The sequence below is a fragment of the Salmo trutta genome, chromosome 26 (assembly GCF_901001165.1).
Source record: "Salmo trutta chromosome 26, fSalTru1.1, whole genome shotgun sequence".
NCBI classification, from domain to species: Eukaryota; Metazoa; Chordata; class Actinopteri; order Salmoniformes; family Salmonidae; genus Salmo; species Salmo trutta.
Window position 1 is genome coordinate 44,035,776 of NC_042982.1, and position 24,698 is coordinate 44,060,473.

At 45.1% G+C, this 24,698-nt stretch overlaps 1 protein-coding gene across 4 annotated transcripts in view; it reads left to right on the top strand.

Moving 5' to 3' along the window:
- Positions 1-24,698, top strand: part of LOC115163833 (microtubule-associated tumor suppressor candidate 2 homolog) — a gene marked incomplete at its 3' end in the record, with an annotated part of 126,196 nt that overhangs the window by 99,356 nt on the left and 2,142 nt on the right. For all 4 annotated transcript variants that reach the window (XM_029716034.1, XM_029716033.1, XM_029716037.1 and 1 more), the window contains 1 exon segment: positions 15,843-15,909. In XM_029716034.1, the coding sequence (XP_029571894.1) occupies positions 15,843-15,909 (67 nt within the window).

Genomic DNA, 24,698 nt, shown 5'->3' on the forward strand with positions numbered 1-24,698 from the left:
TGAGGAGCAGACAGGCCCCTAGACGGGGATTATCTTAGAACACATCTAAGATAGTACTGAGGTGTACCACACTGGTCGTAAAGGAAGTCCAGTGGACTTGTCCACCTCCAAAACAAATGGCATCAATAATGATTCTTTGCCATGTGTAGGTTCAACTACAATACAACTAGTAAAATGCTCCAATCATGTGTTCCGGTAGATAATATTTCAGAATAAATCGGTAGGATAACTGGTCCCCTTGAGTACCAGTACCAATACTAGCAACAGTCAGTCCAGCTACAATCAGTAAGAAGGTTAGCGATTTAACCAATCAAATTACCATTGACAACAGCGACATAGGAGTCACTCAGAGTGCAACACATGGAGGGGAATTTCCAGTGCACTCTTCCAATGGTTAACACACATGTCACTAATAAATAGGACCCTCCATTCAGGAGGAAAATTATTAGAAGTCATGAACCATGATCACACCACGTATGACTGGTCCAATACTTAAAGAGTACTTCCGTCGTGAGGTTAGCTCCTCCGTGGATAACATAGCTATGAAATAGACTTCATACCTATCGCCACTACAAAAGTGGAAGAAACAGACTCCCTTGACACCAATTCTGACTGACCTCCAGGCATTGACCTGAAAATTACCTGACTACGTCAGACTCATTCTGAACAAGTTGTAATCTGCCCGGATACTTGGTTTTCTTCCCTTGACATGCGCGCTTGTGTAAGCAGAAGCGCACATGCACAACGAAACATCCAATTAGGATTTATGCTAGGACCACTTAAGGGCCCAAGCAATATACCAGCCTTAGTAAAGTTTAACATTTACTTCTAGGCCTTTGACTCAACAGCACTCACCAGTTTTCTTCCCAGAAGTCCGTAGGTCATACCTGTAGACTGCCCAAGACTAGTGCATTACAGCTGTAGACTTATCATATAGTTATCAACTTAGGATAGCGCCTAAGCAAAACACCAAGTAGGAAAACCCTAGATATGGCATTAGAGACAATGCCATGATAATCATTTTACCAGAACATTGGACGTATATAGAATACAGTCCAATTAGATGATTTTTTTTTTTTTGTGTGAGAACTATATTTTGTATATTTTTTTTGTTTTGTTTATGCTTTCATTCCTTTTCGGTTCAGTTCCTTTGACACATAGGAAGTGATAGAGCCATAAACAAAGTCCCCATACAACCATCACTTAGTGCCACAACGCCGCTCATTGGGGAATGAATGTAATTATATATATTTCATGAGTGTGTGTGCGTTGTTAACATCTGCCTAAGTTACTGCCCAGATCTTCCAGTCTGGACGACGGGTCCGGAACGGCGACCCCAAATCCGGACACCCACAACCTATCCTTGTGGCGGCATGCCCGCTGTCAGAGAGACTACCAAGGTAAACCACCAGAGGGGGGGACCGCAACGGCGATGAACAACCAGGACATCCCCTGGCCCTTCCTGGGGTACTTTGCAGCTTCCAGGGAACCTACCAAGGTACACCACTAGAGGAGACCGCAACGGCGACCACCAACCGGACATCAACTGCCCATCCTTGTGGTGGACGGCTCCGCTTTCAGAGAGCCTACCAAGTTCAACCACCAGAGAGGACTGCAACGATGATCTACCAATGGGACATCACGTGGTCATGATTTTATGTTGATTTGTAACTTGCAGGATAAACAACATCCAAACCACCAGGGGGGGTATGTCATGACGTTGGCCTCTTTGGGTACAGGAAGGACAGTTGACCCCCTCCCCTTTGTACCGTCACCCAACCTACCTTCCCCCCAACCCAGGGTTGTAAAAATTCCAAGAGGAGAATCTACTACAACATGTTTCATAGAGAGACAAAGGAAATTCTTCCAACTCATAGAATTGGAGAACCGAGCGACATGTGTGTTCTGGAGAAGATATGGAAGATTGATGAAGACTCCAGCTACGAACTGATCCGCTTGGTAAAATGTTGTGATACTCAGAAGAGACAATATAGCCATATTACCCTAAAACGGTCTACATGATAGCCTCAGCGATGCGACTGGCATCATAATGGTTGTATAAAATGTATTAATAAGGATAAAGCTATTTGTAATACATTGAGATGCTATGTACTGATGTTAATGTGATAGAATTGTATTTCTGTAACCAAGTCTAACTCAGTCATAGGCACGCCCCCAGGGACACATACAGGACCAGGCGTCATTTGACAAGCCTGTTCTATGGGCACTATAAAACACCCCCTGATTTACATTTCTACAGACCAGGCCTACACTCCATTGCGAGTTGGCTCATAGGTTTGACCATCCAAGTACTCTACTGAAAGTGAACTATACCACGTGGTTAACTTTTACTATCGAGACCGACAGAATAAGAACAAGTCTTTGATATTAAGTATTAGTCTGCAGCTAAGTAAATTATATCATCGAACGCGAAGACCAACCACATCCATTCTATGACGACATTAATGAATGTCGCTCTGAAAGATCCATTCTAACCGAGAGAGAGAGAGAGAACGCGGACAAACTCTCCATCAGAACATAACTCTTCCAAAGGGATCCCGACGACACATGAGCGTAAATATATATTGATTGCAATTGTTCCCGAATGAGTGAGCCTTCAATTGTCAATTGTTAATATTAATGAACTCTGTGTAACTTCTCAGCTTACCGTTTATGACCCATTGTCTAACAGACCAGCCATGCTTGTTAGCCATTAGGGCACATTACTATACCAATCCTTTGTGACGATAATTACTGTTTGTATGTTTTCTGTTAATTACTTAGTGTAGTAAATAAATGATTTTAAGACAATTGATGTATGGATGATTTTAGTAAAGACTGGGTTCGTGCAGATACAACAATTTACGACGTTTGGGAATGAGACTGGACGCGAGGTAAAATACACCATTCAAACCAGAAGATAATCGGCCTATATTATAATATAGGAAAGTTATATTAGAAAAATATAACTTTGTAATCTGAATATTTTTCTTGGTGCCCCGATCTCCTAGTTAATTACAATTAAACGATTAATCAGTTTAATCGCGTGATAATAATTACAGGGAGTTAATTGATTAACCTATCTTCAGTTTAATGGTACCCAAAGACACGACACCGGGTTAGCTGTATTTCTACACACCCCATTTAACCATACCCAGGTTAGCTGTATTTCTACACACCCCATTTAACCATACCCGGGTTAGCTGTATTTCTACACACCCCATTTAACCATACCCGGGTTAGCTGTATTTCTACACACCCCATTTAACCACACCCGGGTTAGCTGTATTTCTACACACCCCAGTTAACCATACCCGGGTTAGCTGTATTTCTACACACCCCATTTAACCATACCCGGGTTAGCTGTATTTCTACACACCCCATTTAACCATACCCGGGTTAGCTGTATTTCTACGCATTCTATTTAACCATAGGGCTAGCTGAACTGACGTCGCTGGCCACCCACAAACTACTTAAAGGATACTTGACATTCCTCTAAAGTACTGTGAGTGTTTGCTTGAGTCTGCCTGGAGTGCCAGATGCACAAGGTTTTCAGTTTGAAGGATTTTGCTATTGCTTTTAATGTAATATCCATTGAGAGCTGCTTTGAGGTTTTAGGATTGTAATGCTTTGTCCTTGTACTGTATCTTCTTAAAGATGTCACAATCACAGTGCACTGTCTCTTCCCCATTGGCTCTGAGCCAGAGCTTGGCCCCAGCCATGGAAGAGAAAGTGATCAGATTACTGTTGGATGGCTGAAAGCATTTAGTCTCACTGATGCTGGAAAGGCATCACTCCTCCCTCCTTCCCTCCCATCACTCCTCCCTCCTCACCTCGCCCTCCTTTACCCTACCTCTCTCTCCCTCCCTCCCATTGCTCTTCCTTCATCCATCCTCACCCATACTCCCTCCCCCCTCACCCTTCCTCATCCATCCTCCTTCCCTCACCCTTCCTCATCCATCCTCCCCTCCCTCACCCTTCCTCACTCATCCTTCCTCCCTTCCTCATCCATCCTCCTTCCCTCACCCTTCCTCATCCATCCTCCCCTCCCTCACCCTTCCTCACTCATCCTTCCTCCCTCACCCTTCCTCATCCATCCTCCCCTCCCTCACCCTTCCTCACTCATCCTTCCTCCCTCCCTTAATCTTCCTCATCCATCCCCTGTAGTCCAGCACCACCGTTTGCTAAAAGCATTTGTATTGATCTGTGGTCATACATCATGGAAATGAGGCACAGTAATGTTCTGGAGCCGTACTGTAAATAAATATTCTGTTTCAATGCTGTTGGTTGTGCTACTTAGCTTGTGTCTTGGTTAATGTGTGAGCTGTGTCTGGTTCCTAGTCTGGTTGGTTGGTTGGTTGGTTGGTTGGTTGGTTGGTTGATTGGTTGGTTGGTTGGTTGTTTGATTGGTTGTTTTATTGGTTGGTTGGATGGTTGGTTGGTTGTTTGATTGGTTGGTTGGTTGATTGGTTGGTTGGTTGGTTGTTTGATTGGTTGTTTGATTGGTTGGTTGGTTGGTTGGTTGGTTGGTTAGTTGATTGGTTGGTTCTTTGGTTGGTTGGTTGGTTGGTTGGTTGGCTGATTGGTTGGTTGGTTGGTTGATTGGTTGGTTGGTTGGATGGTTGGTTCGTTGGTTGATTGGTTGGTTGGTTGGTTGGTTGATTGGTTGATTGGTTGGATGGTTGGATGGTTGGTTGGTTGGTTGGTTGGATGGTTGGATGGTTGGTTGGTTGGTTGGTTGGTTGGTTGGATGGATGGTTGGTTGGTTGATTGGATGGATGGTTGGATGGTTGGTTGGTTGGTTGGTTGATTGGATGGTTGGATGGTTGGTTGGTTGGTTGGTTGATTGGATGGTTGGATGGATGGTTGGTTGGTTGGTTGTTTGTTTTGTTGGTTGTTTGATTGGTTGTTTGATTGGTTGTTTGATTGGTTGTTTGATTGGTTGTTTGATTGGTTGTTTGATTGGTTGGTTGGTTGGTTGGTTGTAACACTGTTTGACAGTGAGATGGAAGAAAGGTTGTTGGAATGGGTTGAGAGTCAGAGGAGGCTGGTGATGATGTTGGAAGGGAAGGGCTGGTTGATTGATGTTGGAAGGGCTGGTAGTCAGAGGAGGCTGGTTGATTGATGTTGGAAGGGCTGGTAGTCAGAGGAGGCTGGTTGATTGATGTTGGAAGGGCTGGTAGTCAGAGGAGGCTGGTTGATTGATGTTGGAAGGGCTGGTAGTCAGAGGAGGCTGGTTGATTGATGTTGGAAGGGCTGGTAGTCAGAGGAGGCTGGTTGATTGATGTTGGAAGGGCTGGTAGTCAGAGGAGGCTGGTTGATTGATGTTGGAAGGGCTGGTAGTCAGAGGAGGCTGGTTGATTGATGTTGGAAGGGCTGGTAGTCAGAGGAGGCTGGTTGATTGATGTTGGAAGGGCTGGTAGTCAGAGGAGGCTGGTTGATTGATGTTGGAAGGGCTGGTAGTCAGAGGAGGCTGGTTGATTGATGTTGGAAGGGCTGGTAGTCAGAGGAGGCTGGTTGATTGATGTTGGAAGGGCTGGTAGTCAGAGGAGGCTGGTTGATTGATGTTGGAAGGGCTGGTAGTCAGAGGAGGCTGGTTGATTGATGTTGGATGGGCTGGTAGTCAGAGGAGGCTGGTTGATTGATGTTGGAAGGGCTGGTAGTCAGAGGAGGCTGGTTGATTGATGTTGGAAGGGCTGGTAGTCAGAGGAGGCTGGTTGATTGATGTTGGAAGGGCTGGTAGTCAGAGGAGGCTGGTTGATTGATGTTGGAAGGGCTGGTAGTCAGAGGAGGCTGGTTGATTGATGTTGGATGGGCTGGTAGTCAGAGGAGGCTGGTTGATTGATGTTGGAAGGGCTGGTAGTCAGAGGAGGCTGGTTGATTGATGTTGGAAGGGCTGGTAGTCAGAGGAGGCTGGTTGATTGATGTTGGATGGGCTGGTAGTCAGAGGAGGCTGGTTGATTGATGTTGGAAGGGCTGGTAGTCAGAGGAGGCTGGTTGATTGAAGTTGGAAGGGCTGGTAGTCAGAGGAGGCTGGTTGATTGATGTTGGAAGGGCTGGTAGTCAGAGGAGGCTAGTTGATTGATGTTGGAAGGGCTGGTAGTCAGAGGAGGCTGGTTGATTGATGTTGGAAGGGCTGGTCGTCAGAGGAGGCTGGTTGATGCTGAATTAGTTGTGGAGGATATTTGGGCAGCTTATTATGTGTATCATATCGTAAAGTGCATTTCAACCTGACTGCATCACCTCAGATGTAATTTCTCTCTCTTTGTATTTGTGTGTGTGTGTGTGTTCGCGTGCATTTTTTACATAGACAATTTCCCCCCCAAAAAAGATTCACGTGTGAGTTTACTCACTAATATTATGTAAATGTGTAGGTGCTCCCTGTAGAAGTGCCATGCCAGGAAATAGACTAGTTATTGATTAGTTTCTCCCCCATCTCCCTCTCCACTGTTCTGTCTTAAGACAGACATGGGTAAGCCGGTGTGTATCTGTGTGTGCGCATGTGTGCTTGTGTGTGTGGGGGGGTGGTAGTGGTGGGGGGGGGCTAGTTACGCTAGGCTAAGGCAGGCAGACAGACAGAGTCGGTGCTCAGCCCTGTTACTTTGGCAGTAGTCTTTTGTTCCAGCAGAGATCACACATAGCGATCGGACGGGACACAGCAGGAAAAGAGGTGAGGCTGGCTGGCTCTTCAGTCCTCCCGTTTCTCCTGTCTCCATCCCTCCATCGCTCCATCCTTCCATCCCTCCATCCCTCCATCTCTCCCTTCTTCTCCCTCTATCCCTTTCTCTCACTATCTCTGCCAAGATCTCCCTCTATTTCCATCTCTTCTCCTCATTCTATCCTTCTTTTCCCCTCCCCCTCTTTGTTTTGCGTCCCTACCTCCCTCTATTCTATCTCTCCCCTCCCCCCACTCTCTTCTGCACTTTCCTTCTGCCTCCTCTATTTTTCTCCCTCTCTATCTGTCTGGGTGTGTGCTGCACCCCAGCAGCATTAGCAGCAGTGTGGATGAATCAGTGTGCTATGGGCCATTACTGCTCTATTCTCTACCTCCGCTGGCTGGACCGCACGGTAAACAGCTTCCAGCAGCTTCTATCCGCAGATAGACAGACAGATGCATCCTTCCTCAGTCAGGACTTTAGCTGACTGCATTTTTCTGTTTGTACGTGAGTGTTGAGAGAGAGAGAGGGAGAGAGGGGGAGAGAGAGAGACCACCATTTTATATATTATTTGTTATTCTTTATAATTTTTTTACAATGTATATTGTATACATTGTTACTTTGGCAATATTGACACAATGTTTATCATGCCAATAAAGCAGCTTGAATTTGAATTTGACAGAGAGAAAGAGAGTGTGTACTGTATCTAGCTGCTTAGGATCAGAGTTGGCTAGCTATGAGAGTTATTCTGAGTCAAATTAGATTATGCTTTGTATATATCTCTCTTCCTGTCCCATGCACACTCTATCTATCTCTCCCTCCATCTCTCTCCCTCTCTTCTTTCTTTCTCTCTCTCTCTCTCTCTCTCTCTCTCTCTCTGTCTCTCTCTCTCTCTCTCTCTCTCTCTCTGTCTCTCTCTCTCTCTCTCTCTCTTCTCTCTTTCTCTCTCTCTCTCTGTCTCTCTCTCTCTCTCTCTCTCTCTCTCTCTCTCTCTCTCTCTCTCTCTCTCTCTCTCTAATTTCAATTTCACTTTAACAGGCTTTATTGTCATGGGGGAAACATATGTTAACGTTGCCAGAGCAAGTGAAATAGAAAATAAACAAAAGTGAAATAAACAATACAAATTTACAGTGAACATTACACTCACAAAAGTTACAAAAGAATAAAGACATTTCAAATATCATATTATGTCTATATACAGTGTTGTAATGATGTGCAAATAGTTAAAGTACAAAAGGGAAAATAAATAAACATAAATATGGGTTGTATTTACAGTGGTGTTTGTTCTTCACTGGTTGAGCTTTTCTTGTGGCAACAGGTCACACATCTTGCTGCTGTGATGGCACACTGTGGTATTTCACCTAGTAGATATGGGAGTTTATCAAAATTGGATTTGTTTTCGAGTTCTTTGTGGGTCTGTGTAATCTGAGAGAAATATGTGTCTCTAATATGGTCATACATTTGGCAGCAGGTTAGGAAGTGCAGCTCAGTTTCCACCTCATTTTGTGGGCAGTGTGTTCATAGCCTGTCTTCTCTTGAGAGCCAGGTCTGCCTTTCTCAATAGCAAGGCTATGCTTACTGAGTCTGTACATAGTCAAAGATTTCCTTAATTTTGGGTCAGTCACAGTGTTTAGAGCCAAATAGCATTCTAGTTTGCTCAGTTTTTTTGTAAATTCTTTCCACTGTTTTCTCATGATTTGGTTGGGTCTAATTGTGTTGCTGTCCTGGGGTTCTGTAGGGTGTGTTTGTGTTTGTGAACAGAGCCCCAGGACCAGCTTGCTTAGGGAACTCTTCTCCAGGTTCATCTCTCTGTAGGTGATGGCTTTGTTATGGAAGGTTTGGGAATCGCTTCCTTTTAGGTGGTTGTAGAATTTAACGGCTCTTTTCTGGATATGGATAATTAGTATCGGCCTAATTCTGCTCTGCATGCATTATTTGGTGTTTTACGTTGTACACAGAGGATATTTTTGCAGAATTCTGAATGCAGAGTCTCAATTTGGTGTTTGTCGCATTTTCTTAATTCTTGGTTGGTGAGCGGACCCCAGACCTCACAACCATAAAGGGCAATGGGTTCTATAATTGATTCAAGTTTTTTTTGCCAGATCCTAATTGGGATGTTGAATTTTATGTTTCTTTTGATGATATAGAAGACCCTTCTTGCCTTGTCTCTCCGATTGTTCACAGCTTTGTGGAAGTTACCTGTGGCCATATTTAGGCTGAGGTATGTAACGTTTTTTGTGTGCTGTAGGGCAATAGTGTAGATGGAATTTGTATTTGTGGTCCTGGCGACTGGACCTTGTTTGGAACATCATTATTTTGGTCTTACTGAGATTTACTGTCAGGACCCAGGTCTGTCAGGGCCCAGGTCTGTCATGGCCCAGGTCTGACAGAATCTGTGCAGGAGATCTAGGTGCTGCTGGTAGACCCTCCTTGGTTGGTGACAGAAGCACCAGATCATCAGCAAACAGTAGACATTTGACTTCAGATTCTAGTAGGGTGAGACCGGGTGCTGCAGACTGTTCTAGTGCCCTCGCCAATTTGTTGATATATATGTTGAAGAGGGTGGGGCTTAAGATGCATCCCTGTCTCACCCCACGGCCCTGTGGAAAGAAATGTGTGTTTTTTGCCAATTTAAACCGCACACTTGTTGTTTGTGTACATGGATTTTATAATGTCGTATGTTTTTCCTCCAACACCACTTTCCATTAATTTGTATAGCAGACCCTCATACCAAATTGAGTCCACAGCTTTTTTGAAGTCAACAAAGCATGAGAAGACTTTGCCTTTGTTTCAGTTTGTTTGTTTGTCATTTAGGATGTGCAGGGTGAATACGTGGTCTGTTGTACGGTAATTTGGTAAAAAGCCAATTTGACATTTGCTCAGTACATTGTTTTCACTGAGGACATGTACGAGTCTGCTGTTAATGATAAAGCATAAGATTTTCCCAAGGTTGCTGTTGACGCATATTGGGGTCACATTTGTCTCCACCATATTTGGGAAGATGCTAGAGCTGAGGATGATGTTAAATAGTTTTAGTATAGCCAATTGGAATTTGTGGTCTGTATATTTTATCATTTCATTTGGGATACCGTCAACACCACAAGCCTTTTTGGGTTGGAGGGTTTGTATTTTGTCCTGTAATTTATTCAATGTTATTGGAGAATGCAGTGGGTTCTAGTAGTCTTTAATGTAATTGGAGAATCCAGTGGGTTCTGGTAGTCTAATGTAATTGGAGAATCCATTGGGTTCTGGTAGTATTTAATGTAATTGGAGAATCCAGTGGGTTCTGGTAGTCTTTAATGTAATTGGAGAATCCAGTGGGTTCTGGTAGTATTTAATGTAATTGGAGAATCCAGTGGGTTCTGGTAGTCTTTAATGTAATTGGAGAATCCAGTGGGTTCTGGTAGTCTTTAATGTAATTGGAGAATCCAGTGGGTTCTGGTAGTCATTAATGTAATTGGAGAATCCAGTGGGTTCTGGTAGTCTTTAATGTTATTGGAGAATCCAGTGGGTTCTGGTAGTATTTAATGTAATTGGAGAATCCAGTGGGTTCTGGTAGTCTTTAATGTAATTGGAGAATCCAGTGGGTTCTGGTAGTCTTTAATGTAATTGGAGAATCCAGTGGGTTCTGGTAGTCTTTAATGTAATTGGAGAATCCAGTGGGTTCTGGTAGTCTTTAATGTAATAGGAGAATCCAGTGGGTTCTGGTAGTCTTTAATGTAATAGGAGAATCCAGTGGGTTCTGGTAGTCTTTAATGTAATTGGAGAATCCAGTGGGTTCTGGTAGTCTTTAATGTAATTGGAGAATCCAGTGGGTTCTGGTAGTCTTTAATGTAATAGGAGAATCCAGTGGGTTCTGGTAGTCTTTAATGTAATAGGAGAATCCAGTGGGTTCTGGTAGTCTTTAATGTAATTGGAGAATCCAGTGGGTTCTGGTAGTCTTTAATGTAGTAGGAGAATCCAGTGGGTTCTGGTAGTCTAATGTAATTGGAGAATCCAGTGGGTTCTGGTAATCTTTAATGTAATTGGAGAATCCAGTGGGTTCTGGTAGTCTTTAATGTAATTGGAGAATCCAGTGGGTTCTGGTAGTCTTTAATGTAATTGGAGAATCCAGTGGGTTCTGGTAGTCTTTAATGTAATTGGAGAATCCAGTGGGTTCTGGTAGTCTTTAATGTAATTGGAGAATCCAGTGGGTTCTGGTAGTCTTTAATGTAATTGGAGAATCCAGTGGGTTCTGGTAGTCTTTAATGTAATTGGAGAATCCAGTGGGTTCTGGTCTTTCTAGTCTTTAATATTTGATTCTAAGATTTGTAATTGATCATGTATATGTTTTTGCTCTTTGTGCTTTGTTATAGAGACAAAAAGACCTCTCTCGCTCTGTCTGTGTTTCTCTCTCTCTCTCTCTCTGTCTCTAGGAAGTGTGTCATTGCAGGAGAGGGAGGAAGTGTGTCATTGCAGGAGAGAGAGGAAGTGAAGAAGTGTGTCATTGCAGGAGAGGGAGGAAGTGGGTAAAAGTGTGTCATTGCAGGAGAGAGAGGAAGTGTGTCATTGCAGGAGAGAGAGGAAGTGAAGAAGTGTGTCATTGCAGGAGAGAGAGGAAGTGAAGAAGTGTGTCATTGCAGGAGAGAGAGGAAGTGTGTCATTGCAGGAGAGGGAGGAAGTGAAGAAGTGTGTCATTGCAGGAGAGAGAGGAAGTGAAGAAGTGTGTCATTGCAGGAGAGAGAGGAAGTGGAGAAGTGTGTCATTGCAGGAGAGGGAGGAAGTGTGTCATTGCAGGAGAGGGAGGAAGTGAAGAAGTGTGTCATTGCAGGAGAGAGAGGAAGTGAAGAAGTGTGTCATTGCAGGAGAGGGAGGAAGTGTGTCATTGCAGGAGAGGGAGGAAGTGAAGAAGTGTGTCATTGCAGGAGAGAGAGGAAGTGTGTCATTGCAGGAGAGAGAGGAAGTGTGTCATTGCAGGAGAGAGAGGAAGTGAAGAAGTGTGTCATTGCAGGAGAGAGAGGAAGTGTGTCATTGCAGGAGAGAGAGGAAGTGAAGAAGTGTGTCATTGCAGGAGAGAGAGGAAGTGAAGAAGTGTGTCATTGCAGGAGAGGGAGGAAGTGTGTCATTGCAGGAGAGGGAGGAAGTGAAGAAGTGTGTCATTGCAGGAGAGAGAGGAAGTGTGTCATTGCAGGAGAGAGAGGAAGTGTGTCATTGCAGGAGAGAGAGGAAGTGAAGAAGTGTGTCATTGCAGGAGAGAGAGGAAGTGTGTCATTGCAGGAGAGAGAGGAAGTGTGTCATTGCAGGAGAGAGAGGAAGTGAAGAAGTGTGTCATTGCAGGAGAGAGAGGAAGTGTGTCATTGCAGGAGAGAGAGGAAGTGTGTCATTGCAGGAGAGAGAGGAAGTGGGGACAACGTGTAGGCTGTTATCATTCCTCAATAAGGGTCTCACTATCAGTTGTGGAGATCTAAGGGCAGGGCCTTATGTTGTGACGTTAGCGTTTCTACTAGACAAGTCTGGTTGGTGGTGTTGTTATAGACTGTTGTCGTATCGATCATTACAATCATACAATTACTGTCTTACCATGGACAGATTACATTGCATGTTTCCATAGCCTCTAGTCTGCTGGTCTGCTCTATGTCATGACTCTGGTCTGCTGGTCTGCTCCATGTCATGACTCTGGTCTGTTGGTCTGCTCTATGTCATGACTCTGGTCTACTGGTCTGCTCCATGTCATGACTCTGGTCTGCTGGTCTGCTCCATGTCATGACTCTGGTCTGCTGGTCTGCTCTATGTCATGCCTCTAGTCTGCTGGTCTGCTCTATGTCATGACTCTGGTCTACTGGTCTGCTCTATGTCATGACTATGCTCTGCTCTATGTCATGACTCTGGTCTACTAGTCTGGTCTATGTTGATATATCAGCTTGGTGACTCTGGTCTGTATGTAGATATATCAGATGGTTGTACTGGCTGGGTAAGCTACTGGTCTGTATGTGAATGTATCAGATGGGTGTATCAGATGGGTGTACCAGATGGGTGTACCAGATGGGTGTACCAGATGGGTGTACCAGATGGGTGTATCAGATGGGTGTATCAGATGGGTGTTCTGTGTATTAGATGGGTGTACCAGATGGGTGTATCAGATGGGTGTATTAGATGGGTGTACCAGATGGGTGTATTAGATGGGTGTACCAGATGGGTGTACCAGATGGGTGTATCAGATGGGTGTATTAGATGGGTGTATCAGATGGGTGTATCAGATGGGTGTATCAGATGGGTGTATTAGATGGGTGTACCAGATGGGTGTACCAGATGGGTGTACCAGATGGGTGTATCAGATGGGTGTATCAGATGGGTGTATCAGATGGCAGTGTAGCCCTGAGGAGAGAAGATGTAATTCCTTTTATAGATGGAGCAGCTGATGTCCTTGAGGACACTCCCTGTCTCCCTGTGTGATGACACTCCCTGTCTCCCTGTCTCCCTGTGTGATGACACTCCCTGTCTTCTTGTCTCCCTGTCTCTCTGTGTGATGACACTCCCTGTCTCCCTGTCTCTCAGTGTGATGACACTCCGTCTCCCTGTCTCCCTGTCTCTCAGTGTGATGACACTCCCTGTCTTCCTGTCTCCCTGTCTCCCTGTCTCCCTGTCTCCCTGTCTCTCTGTGTGATGACACTCCCTGTCTCCCTGTCTCTCTGTGTGATGACACTCCCTGTCTCCCTGTGTGATGACACTCCCTGTCTCCCTGTCTCCCTGTCTCCCTGTCTCTCTGTGTGATGACACTCCCTGTCTCCCTGTCTCTCTGTGTGATGACACTCCCTGTCTCCCTGTGTGATGACACTCCCTGTCTTCCTGTCTCCCTGTCTCCCTGTGTGATGACACTCCCTGTCTTCTTGTCTCCCTGTCTCCCTGTCTCTCTGTGTGATGACACTCCCTGTCTCCCTGTCTCCCTGTCTCTCTGTGTGATGACACTCCCTGTCTCCCTGTGTGATGACACTCCCTGTCTTCCTGTCTCCCTGTCTCCCTGTGTGATGACACTCCCTGTCTTCTTGTCTCCCTGTCTCCCTGTCTCTCTGTGTGATGACACTCCCTGTCTCCCTGTGTGATGACACTCCCTGTCTTCCTGTCTCCCTGTCTCCCTGTGTGATGACACTCCCTGTCTTCTTGTCTCCCTGTCTCCCTGTCTCTCAGTGTGATGACACTCCCTGTCTTCCTGTCTCCCTGTCTCCCTGTGTGATGACACTCCCTGTCTTCTTGTCTCCCTGTCTCCCTGTCTCTCTGTGTGATGACACTCCCTGTCTCTCTGTCTCTCTGTGTGATGACACTCCCTGTCTCCCTGTGTGATGACACTCCCTGTCTTCTTGTCTCCCTGTCTCCCTGTCTCTCTGTGTGATGACACTCCCTGTCTCCTTGTGTGTTTTGTGTTCCAGGAAGTAAATAGATTATGTTGCCGTGGTTAAGGGGATTTTGAGATGAGGAAGGAGGGGCTGGCTGGGGGACTGGGCTTCCTTCATCTGCACTGACCTGAAAGCAAACGCTGGATGTCAGCCAAGTATTCCATTTCACTGTTCCAGTTGTTTTATTCATATCAGTGCAGAAGAAGGAAAGAAAATGAGGAGATGAGATAAAGGAGAGGAAGGAGATGAGGAGAGGAAGCCACTTTAGACCATTGAGATACAGCCATAGTTCTGTTGAGGGAGGACCGCATCATAATTACATTATGCTGACTCGTAGTCCACTCTCGTCCTGTTCAGTTGGCTTGTCTATTTAACCTCCGCTTCCTCTGTACATGAGTCCATCGTGGTTATTGTCTATAAACATGTTCAATCACTAAATTCCTGTTGTCTCTCTGCGACTCTCTCTCTCTCTCCTGGTCTATATAGAACAGTGTTAAGCTACGGGCCTCAACCTGTTGTAGTATAAATCATTTACATCAGATGTACATTGTTAAACTGTTGGGTTATATTGATCTGATCTTATTTACTACTAGGGAGGGGATCCATTTATTTATTTAGTTTTTATCAGTGTGATGGTGTTTTGTGTTGTGTTGTGTCAGGCTTTGTGAGCAGGGCTGTTCTGGCTCTAGCAAGGTGTCACGTTATAAAGAGTCCCCATGCAGGGCTGTTCTGGCTCTAGCAAGGTTTCACGTCATAAAGAGTCCCCATGCAGGGCTGTTCTGGCTCTAGGAGGGATGCTCTAGCAAGGTGTCACGTTATAAAGAGTCCCCATGCAGGTCTGTTCTGGCTCTAGGAGGGATGCTCTAGCAAGGTGTCACGTTATAAAGAGTCCCCATGCAGGGCTGTTCTGGCTCTAGGAGGGATGCTCTAGCAAGGTGTCACGTTATAAAGAGTCCCCATGCAGGGCTGTTCTGGCTCTAGGAGGGATGCTCTAGCAAGGTGTCACGTTATAAAGAGTCCCCATGCAGGGCTGTTCTGGCTCTAGGAGAGATGCTCTAGCAAGGTGTCACGTTATAAAGAGTCCCCATGCAGGGCTGTTCTGGCTCTAGGAGGGATGCTCTAGCAAGGTGTCACATTATAAAGAGTCCCCATGCAGGGCTGTTCTGGCTCTAGGAGGGATGCTCTAGCAAGGTGTCACGTTATAAAGAGTCCCCATGCAGGGCTGTTCTGGCTCTAGGAGGGATGCTCTAGCAAGGTGTCACATTATAAAGAGTCCCCATGCAGGGCTGTTCTGGCTCTAGGAGGGATGCTCTAGCAAGGTGTCACGTTATAAAGAGTCCCCATGCAGGGCTGTTCTGGCTCTGCTCTGACTGGGAAGATGACGCTCTAAGCAGGGTGTCACATCATAAAGAGTCCCCAGGGATGTAGCTAGGAGCACCATTCATCATGCTAACTGCTCACTCACCCTCACACATACAACAATATACTGTAATTTGATGTATGCCCCAAGAGATATGTACACCAGTGGAGGCTGCTGAGGGGAGGACAGCACATAATAATGTTTGGAACGGAGTGAATGTAATGGAATCAAACACCTGGAAACCATTCCACTGATTCCCCTCCAGCTATTACCATGAGCTCGGCCTCCTCAATTAAGGTGTCACCAACCTCCTGTGATGTACCGGTGATTTCAGGTCCCCCTCGGAGAAGCAGTTTCAACCTCAAGGGTCCTGCTTTGTTAAAAATAAATAATGAACTGTTAAATACATATCCTCCATGCTTGACAGAAGTGTGTGTGTGTGTCTGTGTGTTTCAGAGTGAGAGTGCCATCCTGAAGGAGAGGGAACTGTCCCTGGAGCTTGCCAGGATCAGGGATGAAGTGGGTAAGTAAACGACTGCCATGCCAGATGGATTGCTAGCTGGATTGCTAGCTGAATGCTATCTGGATTGCTAGCTGGGTTGCTATCTGGATTGCTAGCTGGACTGCCAGCTGAATGCTATCTGGATTGCTAGCTGGATGCTATCTGGATTGCCAGCTGGATTGCTAGCTGAATGCTAGTTGGAATGCTAGCTGGATTGGTGGCTGGATTGCTAACTGGATTGCTAGCTGGATTGCTAGCTAGATGCTACATGTTTCTGGAATTGTGACATTTTAGGAGATAGGGGGACTATAGACAAGGCACACTGATACACTGATTGGTTACCAGCTAGGTAGGGAGATGGTGAGTCACTCGGCTGTGGCAGTAGGTATGCTACATTACCATGTCATCTATTATACAGAATATGAACCTGTAACGATAGGGTAGGAGCTAGTCTCCCTAGAGAGGGATCGGGCTGGTGAAGGGTTCAGGTTAGTCATATTACCCTGTCTGATATGTTGGGGGATTCAGGTTAGTCAGGATACAAGGAAAGATTCAGCATAGAAATGTTACCCTGTATAAGGGCACAAGGTGAGACCCAAATGCAGACACAGGAGGCAGATGGTTGAGCTCTGATATTTATTATGACGAAAGGGGTAGGCAAAAGGCAGGTCGGGTACAGGCGAGAGTTCATAAACCAGGTCAGAGTCCAAACAGTACCAGGCGATAGGCAGGCTCGAGGTCAGGACAGGCAGGAGTTCAGTAACCAGGTCAGAGTCCAGATGGTACAGGACGACAGGCAGGCTCGAGGTTAGGACAGGCAGGGGTTCAGTAACCAGGTCAGAGTCCAAACGGTACCAGATGACAGGCAGGCTCGAGGTCAGGACAGGCAGGAGTTCAGTAACCAGGTCAGAGTCCAAACGGTACCAGATGACAGGCAGGCTCGAGGTCAGGACAGGCAGGGGTTCAGTAACCAGGTCAGAATCCAAACGATACAAGACGATAGGCAGGCTCGAGGTCAGGACAGGCAGGAGTTCCGTAACCAGGTCAGAGTCCAGACGGTACCAGGCGATAGGCAGGCTCGAGGTAAAATGGATGAAGTAAAAAAAAATGTCCTCATCAATCTACACACAATACCCCATAATGAGAAAGTGAAAACATGTTTAAAAAAACAAAACAGAAATACCTTATTTACATAAGTATTCAGACTCTTTGCTATGAGACTCGAAATTGAGCTCAGATGCATCCTGTTTCAATTGATCATCCTTGAGATGTTTCTACAACTTGATTGGAATCCACCTGTTGTAAATTCAATTGATTGGACATGATTTGGAAAGGCACACACCTGTCTATATAAAGTCCCACAGTTGACAGTTAATGTCAGAACCAAAACCAAGACATGAGGTCAAAGGAATTGTCCGAAGAGATCCGAGACAGGATTGTGTCGAGGCACAGATCTTGGAAGGGTAACAAAACATGCAACATTGAAGGTCGCCAAGAACACAGTGGCCTCCATCATTCTAATATGGAAGAAGTTTGGAACCACCAACACTCTTCCTAGAACTGGCCGCCCGGCCAAACTGAGCAGTCCGGGGAGAAGGGCCTTAGTCAGGGAGGTGATCAAGAACCTGATGGCCACTCTGACAGAGCTCCAGAGTTCCTCTGTGGAGATGGGAGAACCTTCCAGAAGGACAACCATCTCTGCAACACTCCACCAATCAGTCCTTTATGGTAAAGTGGCCAGACGGAAGCCACTCTACAGTAAAAGGCACATGACAGCCCGCTTGGAGTTTGCCAAAAGGCACCTACAAGATTCTCTGGTCTGATGTTACCAAGATTAAACTTTTGGGCCTGAATGCCAAGCGTGGGTGAAACTCCCCAAATACAGGTGTGCCAAGCATGTAGCGTCATACCCAACACTTAAGGCTGTAATCTCTGCCAAAGGTGCTTCAACAAAGTACTGAGAAAATGGTCTGAATACTTTGCTTTGTCATTATGGGGTATTGTGTGTAGATTGATGAGAAAAACCCACAGATTTAATAAATTTTACAATAAGGCTGTAATGTAACAAAAGTGGAAAATGTGAAGGGGTCTGAATACTTTCAAAATGCACTGTATGTACATGTAAGTGTTGGGGTGAAAAGCAGAAAGTCTGGGTAACCGTTTAATTAACTTATGGCTTTGGGGTAGAAGCTGTTCAGGAGCCTTTTGGTCACAGACTTGATGCTCCGGTATCGCTTCCCGTATGGTTGCAGAGAGAACAGACTGTGACTTGGGTGGTTCAAGTCTTTTTGGGCCTTCCTCTGACACCGCCTGGTATCGACATCCTGGATAGCAGGGAGCTGGGTGCCAGTGATGTACTGGGCTGTATGCCCTACCCTCTGTAGCGCCTAGCAGTGATGCAGCCACTCAAGATGCTCTCAATGGTGCAGCTGTAGAGCTTTTTAAGGATCTGAGGTCCCATGACAAATCTTTTCAGTCTCCTGAGGGGAAAGAGGTGTTCTCGTGCCCTCTTCACGACTGTGTTGGTGTGTTTGTACCGCGATAAGTCCTTAGTGATGTGTACACCCAGGAACTTGAGGCTCTCGACCATCTCCTATACAGCCCTGTCGATGTGAATGGGGGCGTGCTCAGCTCTCCGTTTCCTATAGTCAATGATCTGCTCCTTTGTCTTGCTGATGTTGAGGGAGAGGTTGTTGTCCTGGCACCACACTGTCAGGTCTCTGACCTCCTCCAGGTAGACTGTCTCAATATCATCGATGGTCAGGCTTACCACCGTCGTGTCGTCAGCAAACTTAATGATGGTGTTGGAGTCGTGTACGGCAGTCGTGGGTGAACAGGGAGTACAGGAGGTTGCTAAGCAGGAACCCCTGAGTGGCCCCTGTGTTGAGGGTCAGCGTGACGGATGTGTTGTTGCCTACCCTTACCACCTTGGGGCGGCCCGTCAGAACATCAGGTATCCATTTGCAGAGGGAGGTGTTTAATCCCAGGGTCCTTAGTTTAGTTTAGTTTATTAATTCAGCCATCAGGAAGTCCAGGATACAGTTGCAGGGGGAGGTTTTTAGTCCCAGGGTCCTTAGCTTAGTGATGAGCTTCGTGGACACTATGGTGTTGAACGCTGAGCTGAAGTCAATGAACAGCATTCTCACATAGGTGTTCCTTTTGTCCAAGTGGGAAAGGGCAGTGTGGGGTGCAATAGAGATAGCATCATCTGTGGATCTGTTGGGGTGGTATGCAAATTGGAGTGGGTTGGGATGATGGTGTTGATGTGAGCCATGACCAGCCTTTCAAAGCATTTCATCGATACAAATGTGAGTGCCATGGGGCGATAGTCATTTATACATTTTACCTTGGCGTTCTTTGGAATGGGGACTATAGTGGTCTGCTTGAAACATGAAGGTATTACAGACTGGGTCAGGGAGAGGTTGAAAATGTCAGTGAAGACACTTGCCAGTTGGTCAGCGCATGCTCTGAGTACACGTCCTGGTAATCCGTCTGGCCCTGCAGCCTTTTGAATGTTAACCTGTTTTAACGTCTTACTGACATCGGCTACAGAGAGTGTCCTACAGAGCTGAGATGAAAGGAAGATATCACTGGGCAGCTCGCGGCTGGGTTTCCCTTTGTAATCCGTGATGGTTTCCAAGCCCTGCCACAAAGTTAAATCTAGACTTGGTTTCCTCTATCGTAATCACTCCTCTTTCACCCCAGCTGCCAAACTAACCCTGATTCAGATGACCATCCTACCCATGCTAGATTACGGAGACATCATTTATAGATCAGCAGGTAAGGGTGCTCTCGGGCGGCTAGATGTTCTTTACTATTCGGCCATCAGATTTGCCACCAATGCTCCTTATAGGACACATCACTGCACTCTATACTCCTCTCTAAACATCTCTGTAAACCCGTCGCAAGACCCACTGGTTGATGCTTATTTATAAAAACCTCTTAGGCCTCACTCCCACCTATCTGAGATATCTACTGCAGCCCTCATCCTCCACATACAACACGCATTCTGCCAGTCACATTCTGTTAAAGGTCCCCAAAGCACACACATAATGGGTCGCTCCTCTTTTCAGTGCACGGCAGCTAGCGACTGGAACGAGCTGCAAAAAACACTCAAACTGAGCAGTTTTATCTCAATCTCTTCGTTTAAAGACTCTATCATGGACACTCTTACTGACAGTTGGCTGCTTCGCGTGATGTATTGTTGTCTCTACCTTCTTGCCCTTTGTGTTGTTGTCTGTGCCCAATAATGTTTGTATCATGTTTTGTGCTGCTACCATGTTGTGTTGCTACCATGTTGTTGTCATGTGGTGTTGCTACCATGCTGTGTTGTCATGTGTTGCTGCCTTGCTATGTTGTTGTCTTAGGTCTCTCTTTATGTAGTGTTGTGTTGTCTCTCTTGTCGTGATGGGTTTTGTCCTATATTTTTATTTAAGGTATTTTTATTTTTAATCCCAGCCCCCGTCCCTGCAGGAGGCCTTTTGCCTTTTGATAGGCCGTCATTGTAAATAAGAATTTGTTCTTAATTGACCTGCCTAGTTAAATAAAGGTCAAATAAAATTTGTAAAAATCAACAACAACAAAAAATCTAATGAGCATCAGAGCCAGTGTAATAGGATTAAACTTTAGTCCTGTATTGACACTTTGCTTGTTTTATGGTTCGTTGGAGGGCATAGCGGGATTTATTATAAGTGTCCGGGTTAGCGTCCCGCTCCTTGAAAGCAACAGTTTTAGCCTTTAGCTGAGTGCGGATGTTGTCTGTAATCCATGGCTTCTGGTTGGGATATGTATGTAAAAGGTCACTGTTGGGACGACGTCATCAATGTGACTGATGTGGTGTGACTCCTTAATACCATCGGATGAGTCCCAGAACATATTCCAATCTAAACAGTCCTGTAGCTTAGCTTTCACTTAATCGAACCACTTCCGTATTGAGCACGTCACTGGTACTTCCTGTTTGAGTTTTTGCTTGTAAGCTGGAATTGAGGAAAATAGAGTTAAGGTCAGATTTTCCAAATGGAGGGAGAGTTGTATGTGTCTCTGTGTAGAGTAGAGGTGATATAGAGTTTTATATGTGTCTCTGTAGAGTAGAGGTGATATAGAGTTTTTTTTCGTCTATAGTTGCACAGGTGACATGCTGGTAGAAATGAGGTCAAACTGATTTAAATCACTGGCCAATAGGAGCACCGCCTCTGGATGAGTATTTTATTGTTTGCTTTTGGCCCTATAGAGCTCCAAAATATACAGCTCCAAAAATATAGACCAAAACTCTCTTGGTAAATAGTATGGTCTACAGCTTATCATGAGGTATTCTACCTCAGGCGAGACTCCCTTAACATTAGAGATCACTCACCACCCCCCCCCCCCTTGAGCTTACCTGAAGCTGTCGTTCTGTCCTGCTGATGCATAGAAAATTAGGATAAGCATATTAGTGCTTTAGGTCCAGTTGATAGGATTGTCTCGAACAGTTTATTCTCCAGGGACATTCTCATTTTTAGTTTCTGCTGTTATACATTCCAGCGCCAGTTGGTCAGTAGCCTAGTCAAACTGTGCCCAGCTTCGCGCGCGACCAATGCGAAGTAGGTCGGCCTGTTCCTGATCTTGCAGGGCATTCAAAATGCTAAAATGCCTTGCATTATATTAGGCTTTATTAGTTGAGTGGCCTATGTCATTTACTAGGTTATTGTTATCTATGTTGAAAATAGTTTTTTACTGGTCAGCTACTAGAAATACAACTCTCATCTGGCTTTAATTACAATATATTTTATTTTAAGTATTTAGGTTCACTATCAGCAATAGTTTGGTAGTTTTTCTTTATACAATCAGTGTATATATATGGTCATTTTTACATATACAGGGTAAAGTTGATCATTTCATAACGATAACAGCAATCACTTTTTGTGAGGTCCAGTATAGTCGTGGCCAAAAGTTTTGAGCATGACACAAATATTAATTTTCACAAAGTTTGCTGCTTCAGTGTCTTTAGATATTTTTGTCAGATGTTACTATGGAATACTGAAGTATAATTACAACCATTTCATAAGTGTCAAAGGCTTTTATTGACAATTACATGAAGTTGATTCAAAGAGTCAATATTTGTAGTGTTGACCCTTCTTTTTCAAGACCTCTGCTCTCGGAGGATGTGTTGATACCATTCTTTATTCATGGCTGTGTTCTTAGGCAAAATTGTGAGTGAGCCAACTCCCTTGGCTGAGAAGCAACCCCACACATGAATGGTCTCAGGATGCTTTACTGTTGGCATGACACAGGACTGATGGTAGCGCTCACCTTGTCTTCTCCGGACAAGCTTTTATCCGGATGCCCCAAACAATCGGAAAGGGGATTCATCAGAGAAAATGACTTTACCCCAGTCCTCAGCAGTCCAATCCCTGTACCTTTTGCAGAATATCAGTCTGTCCCTGATGTTTTTCCTGAAGAGAAGTGGCTTCTTTGCTTCCCTTCTTGACACCAGGCCATCCTCCAAAAGTATTCGCCTCACTGTGCGTGCAGATGCACTCACACCTGCCTGCTGCCATTCCTGAGCAAGCTCTTTACTGGTGGTGCCCCGATCCCGCAGCTGAATCAACTTTAGGAGACGGTCCTGGCGCTTGCTGGACTTTCTTGGGCGCCCTGAAGCCTTCTTCACAACAATTGAACTGCTCTCCTTGAAGTTCTTGATGATCCGATAAATGGTTGATTTAGGTGCAATCTTACTGGCTGCAATATCCTTGCCTGTGAAGCCCTTTTTGTGAAAAGTAATGATGACGGCACGTGTTTCCTTGCAGGTAACCATGGTTGACAGAGGAAGAACGATGTTTCCAAGCACCACCCTCCTTTTGAAGCTTCCAGTCTGTTATTCGAACTCAATCAGCATGAGAGAGTGATTTCCAGCCTTGTCCTCGTCAACACTCACACCTGTGTTAACGAGAGAATCACTGACATGATGTCAGCTGGTCCTTTTGTGGCAGGGCTGAAATGCAGTGGAAATGTTTTTGGCGGATTCAGTTCATTTCCATGGCAAAGAGGGACTTTGCAATTAATTGCAATTCATCTGATCACTCTTCATAACATTCTGGAGTATATGCAAATGCCATCATACAAACTGAGGCAGCAGACTTTGTGAAAATTAATATTTGTGTCATTCTCAAAACTTTTGGCCATGACTGTACATGGCCGAAAGAGAGGAGAAGATGACTCCGTAAAAACGTCCAGTTAAAACCAGGGGTTGGAACCAAAATGATTTTCCAATCGTTTAGTTCTGGACAAAAATATTATTTTTTGTGTTCCGTTCCACTGCTCCGAACAGCAAAATAAAGTTCTGAACCTGTTCGAGCGCCAACAAAGTGCAAGTTTATTTCATTCCATTTTTAAACCTCTGAAATCATATATTTTTTTACATTTAGCTTGACATTAAATGACTTAATCAGTCAGTGTAGATAGAGCAGATTGTTATGTAAACACACTGAAATATAAACGCTACAATTTCATTGATTTTACTATGTAACTGTTCATATAAGGAAATCAGTCAATTGAAATAAATAAATTAGGCCCTAATCTATGGATTTCACATGACTGGGAATACAGATATGCATATGTTGGTCACAGATACCTTTACAACAAAAAGTAGGGGCGTGGATCTGAAAACCAGTCAGTATCTGGTGTGACCACCATTTGCCTCATGCAGCGTGACACATCTCCTTCACATAGAGTTGATCAGGCTGTTGATTGTGGCCTGTTGGAATGTTGTCCCACTCCTCTTCAATGGTTGGGCGAAGTTACTGGATATTGGCTGGAACTGGAACACGCTGTCATACATGTTGATCCAGAGCATCCCAAACATGCTCAATGGGTGACATGTCTGGTGAGAATGCAGGACATTTTCAGCTTCCATTATCATGCTGAAACATGAGGTGATGGCGGCAGATGAATGGCACAACAATGGGCCTCAGGATCTTGTCATGGTATCTTTGTGCATTCAAATTGCCATCGATAAAACACAGTTGTGTTCGTTGACCATAGCTTATACCTGCCCATACCATAACCCCACCGATACCATGGAGCACTCGGTTCACAACATTGACATCAACAAACCGCTAACCCACACGACACCATACACGCTGTCTGCCATCTGCCCTGTACAGTTGAAACCGGGATTTATCCGTGAAGAGCACACTTCTCCAGCATACCAGTGGACATCGAAGGTGAGCATTTTCCTACTGAAGCCAGATATGACACCAAACTGCAGTCAGGTCAAGACCCTGGTGAGGACGATGATCACGCAGATGAGTTTCCCTGACACGGTTTCTGACAGTTTGTGCAGAAATTCTTCGGTTGTGCAAACCCACAGTTTCATCAGCTGTTCAGGTGGCTGATCCGCAGGTGAAGAAGCCGCATGTGGAGGTGCTGGGCTGGCGTGGTTACACGTGGTCTGCGGTTGTGAGGCTGGTTGGACGCACTGACAAATTCTCTAAAACGACGTTGGAGGCGGCTTATGGTAGAGAAATTAACAATAAATTATCTGGCAATAGCTCTGGAGGACATTCCCGCAGTCAGTATGCCAATTGCACGCTTCAAAACTTGAGACATCTGTGGTGTTGTGTAATAAAACTGCACATTTTAGTGGCCTTTTGTCCCCCAGCACAAGGTGCACCTGTGTAATGATCATGCTGTTTACTCAGCTTCTTGATATGCCACACCTGTTATTATGTGTAGGCCAATGACAAAAAAATGTCAATTTAATAAATATTTAGTGGGAGGCAATGTCACCTATGTTTTTTGTCCCCCCACTTTGGTTCTGAAATCCCCATTAC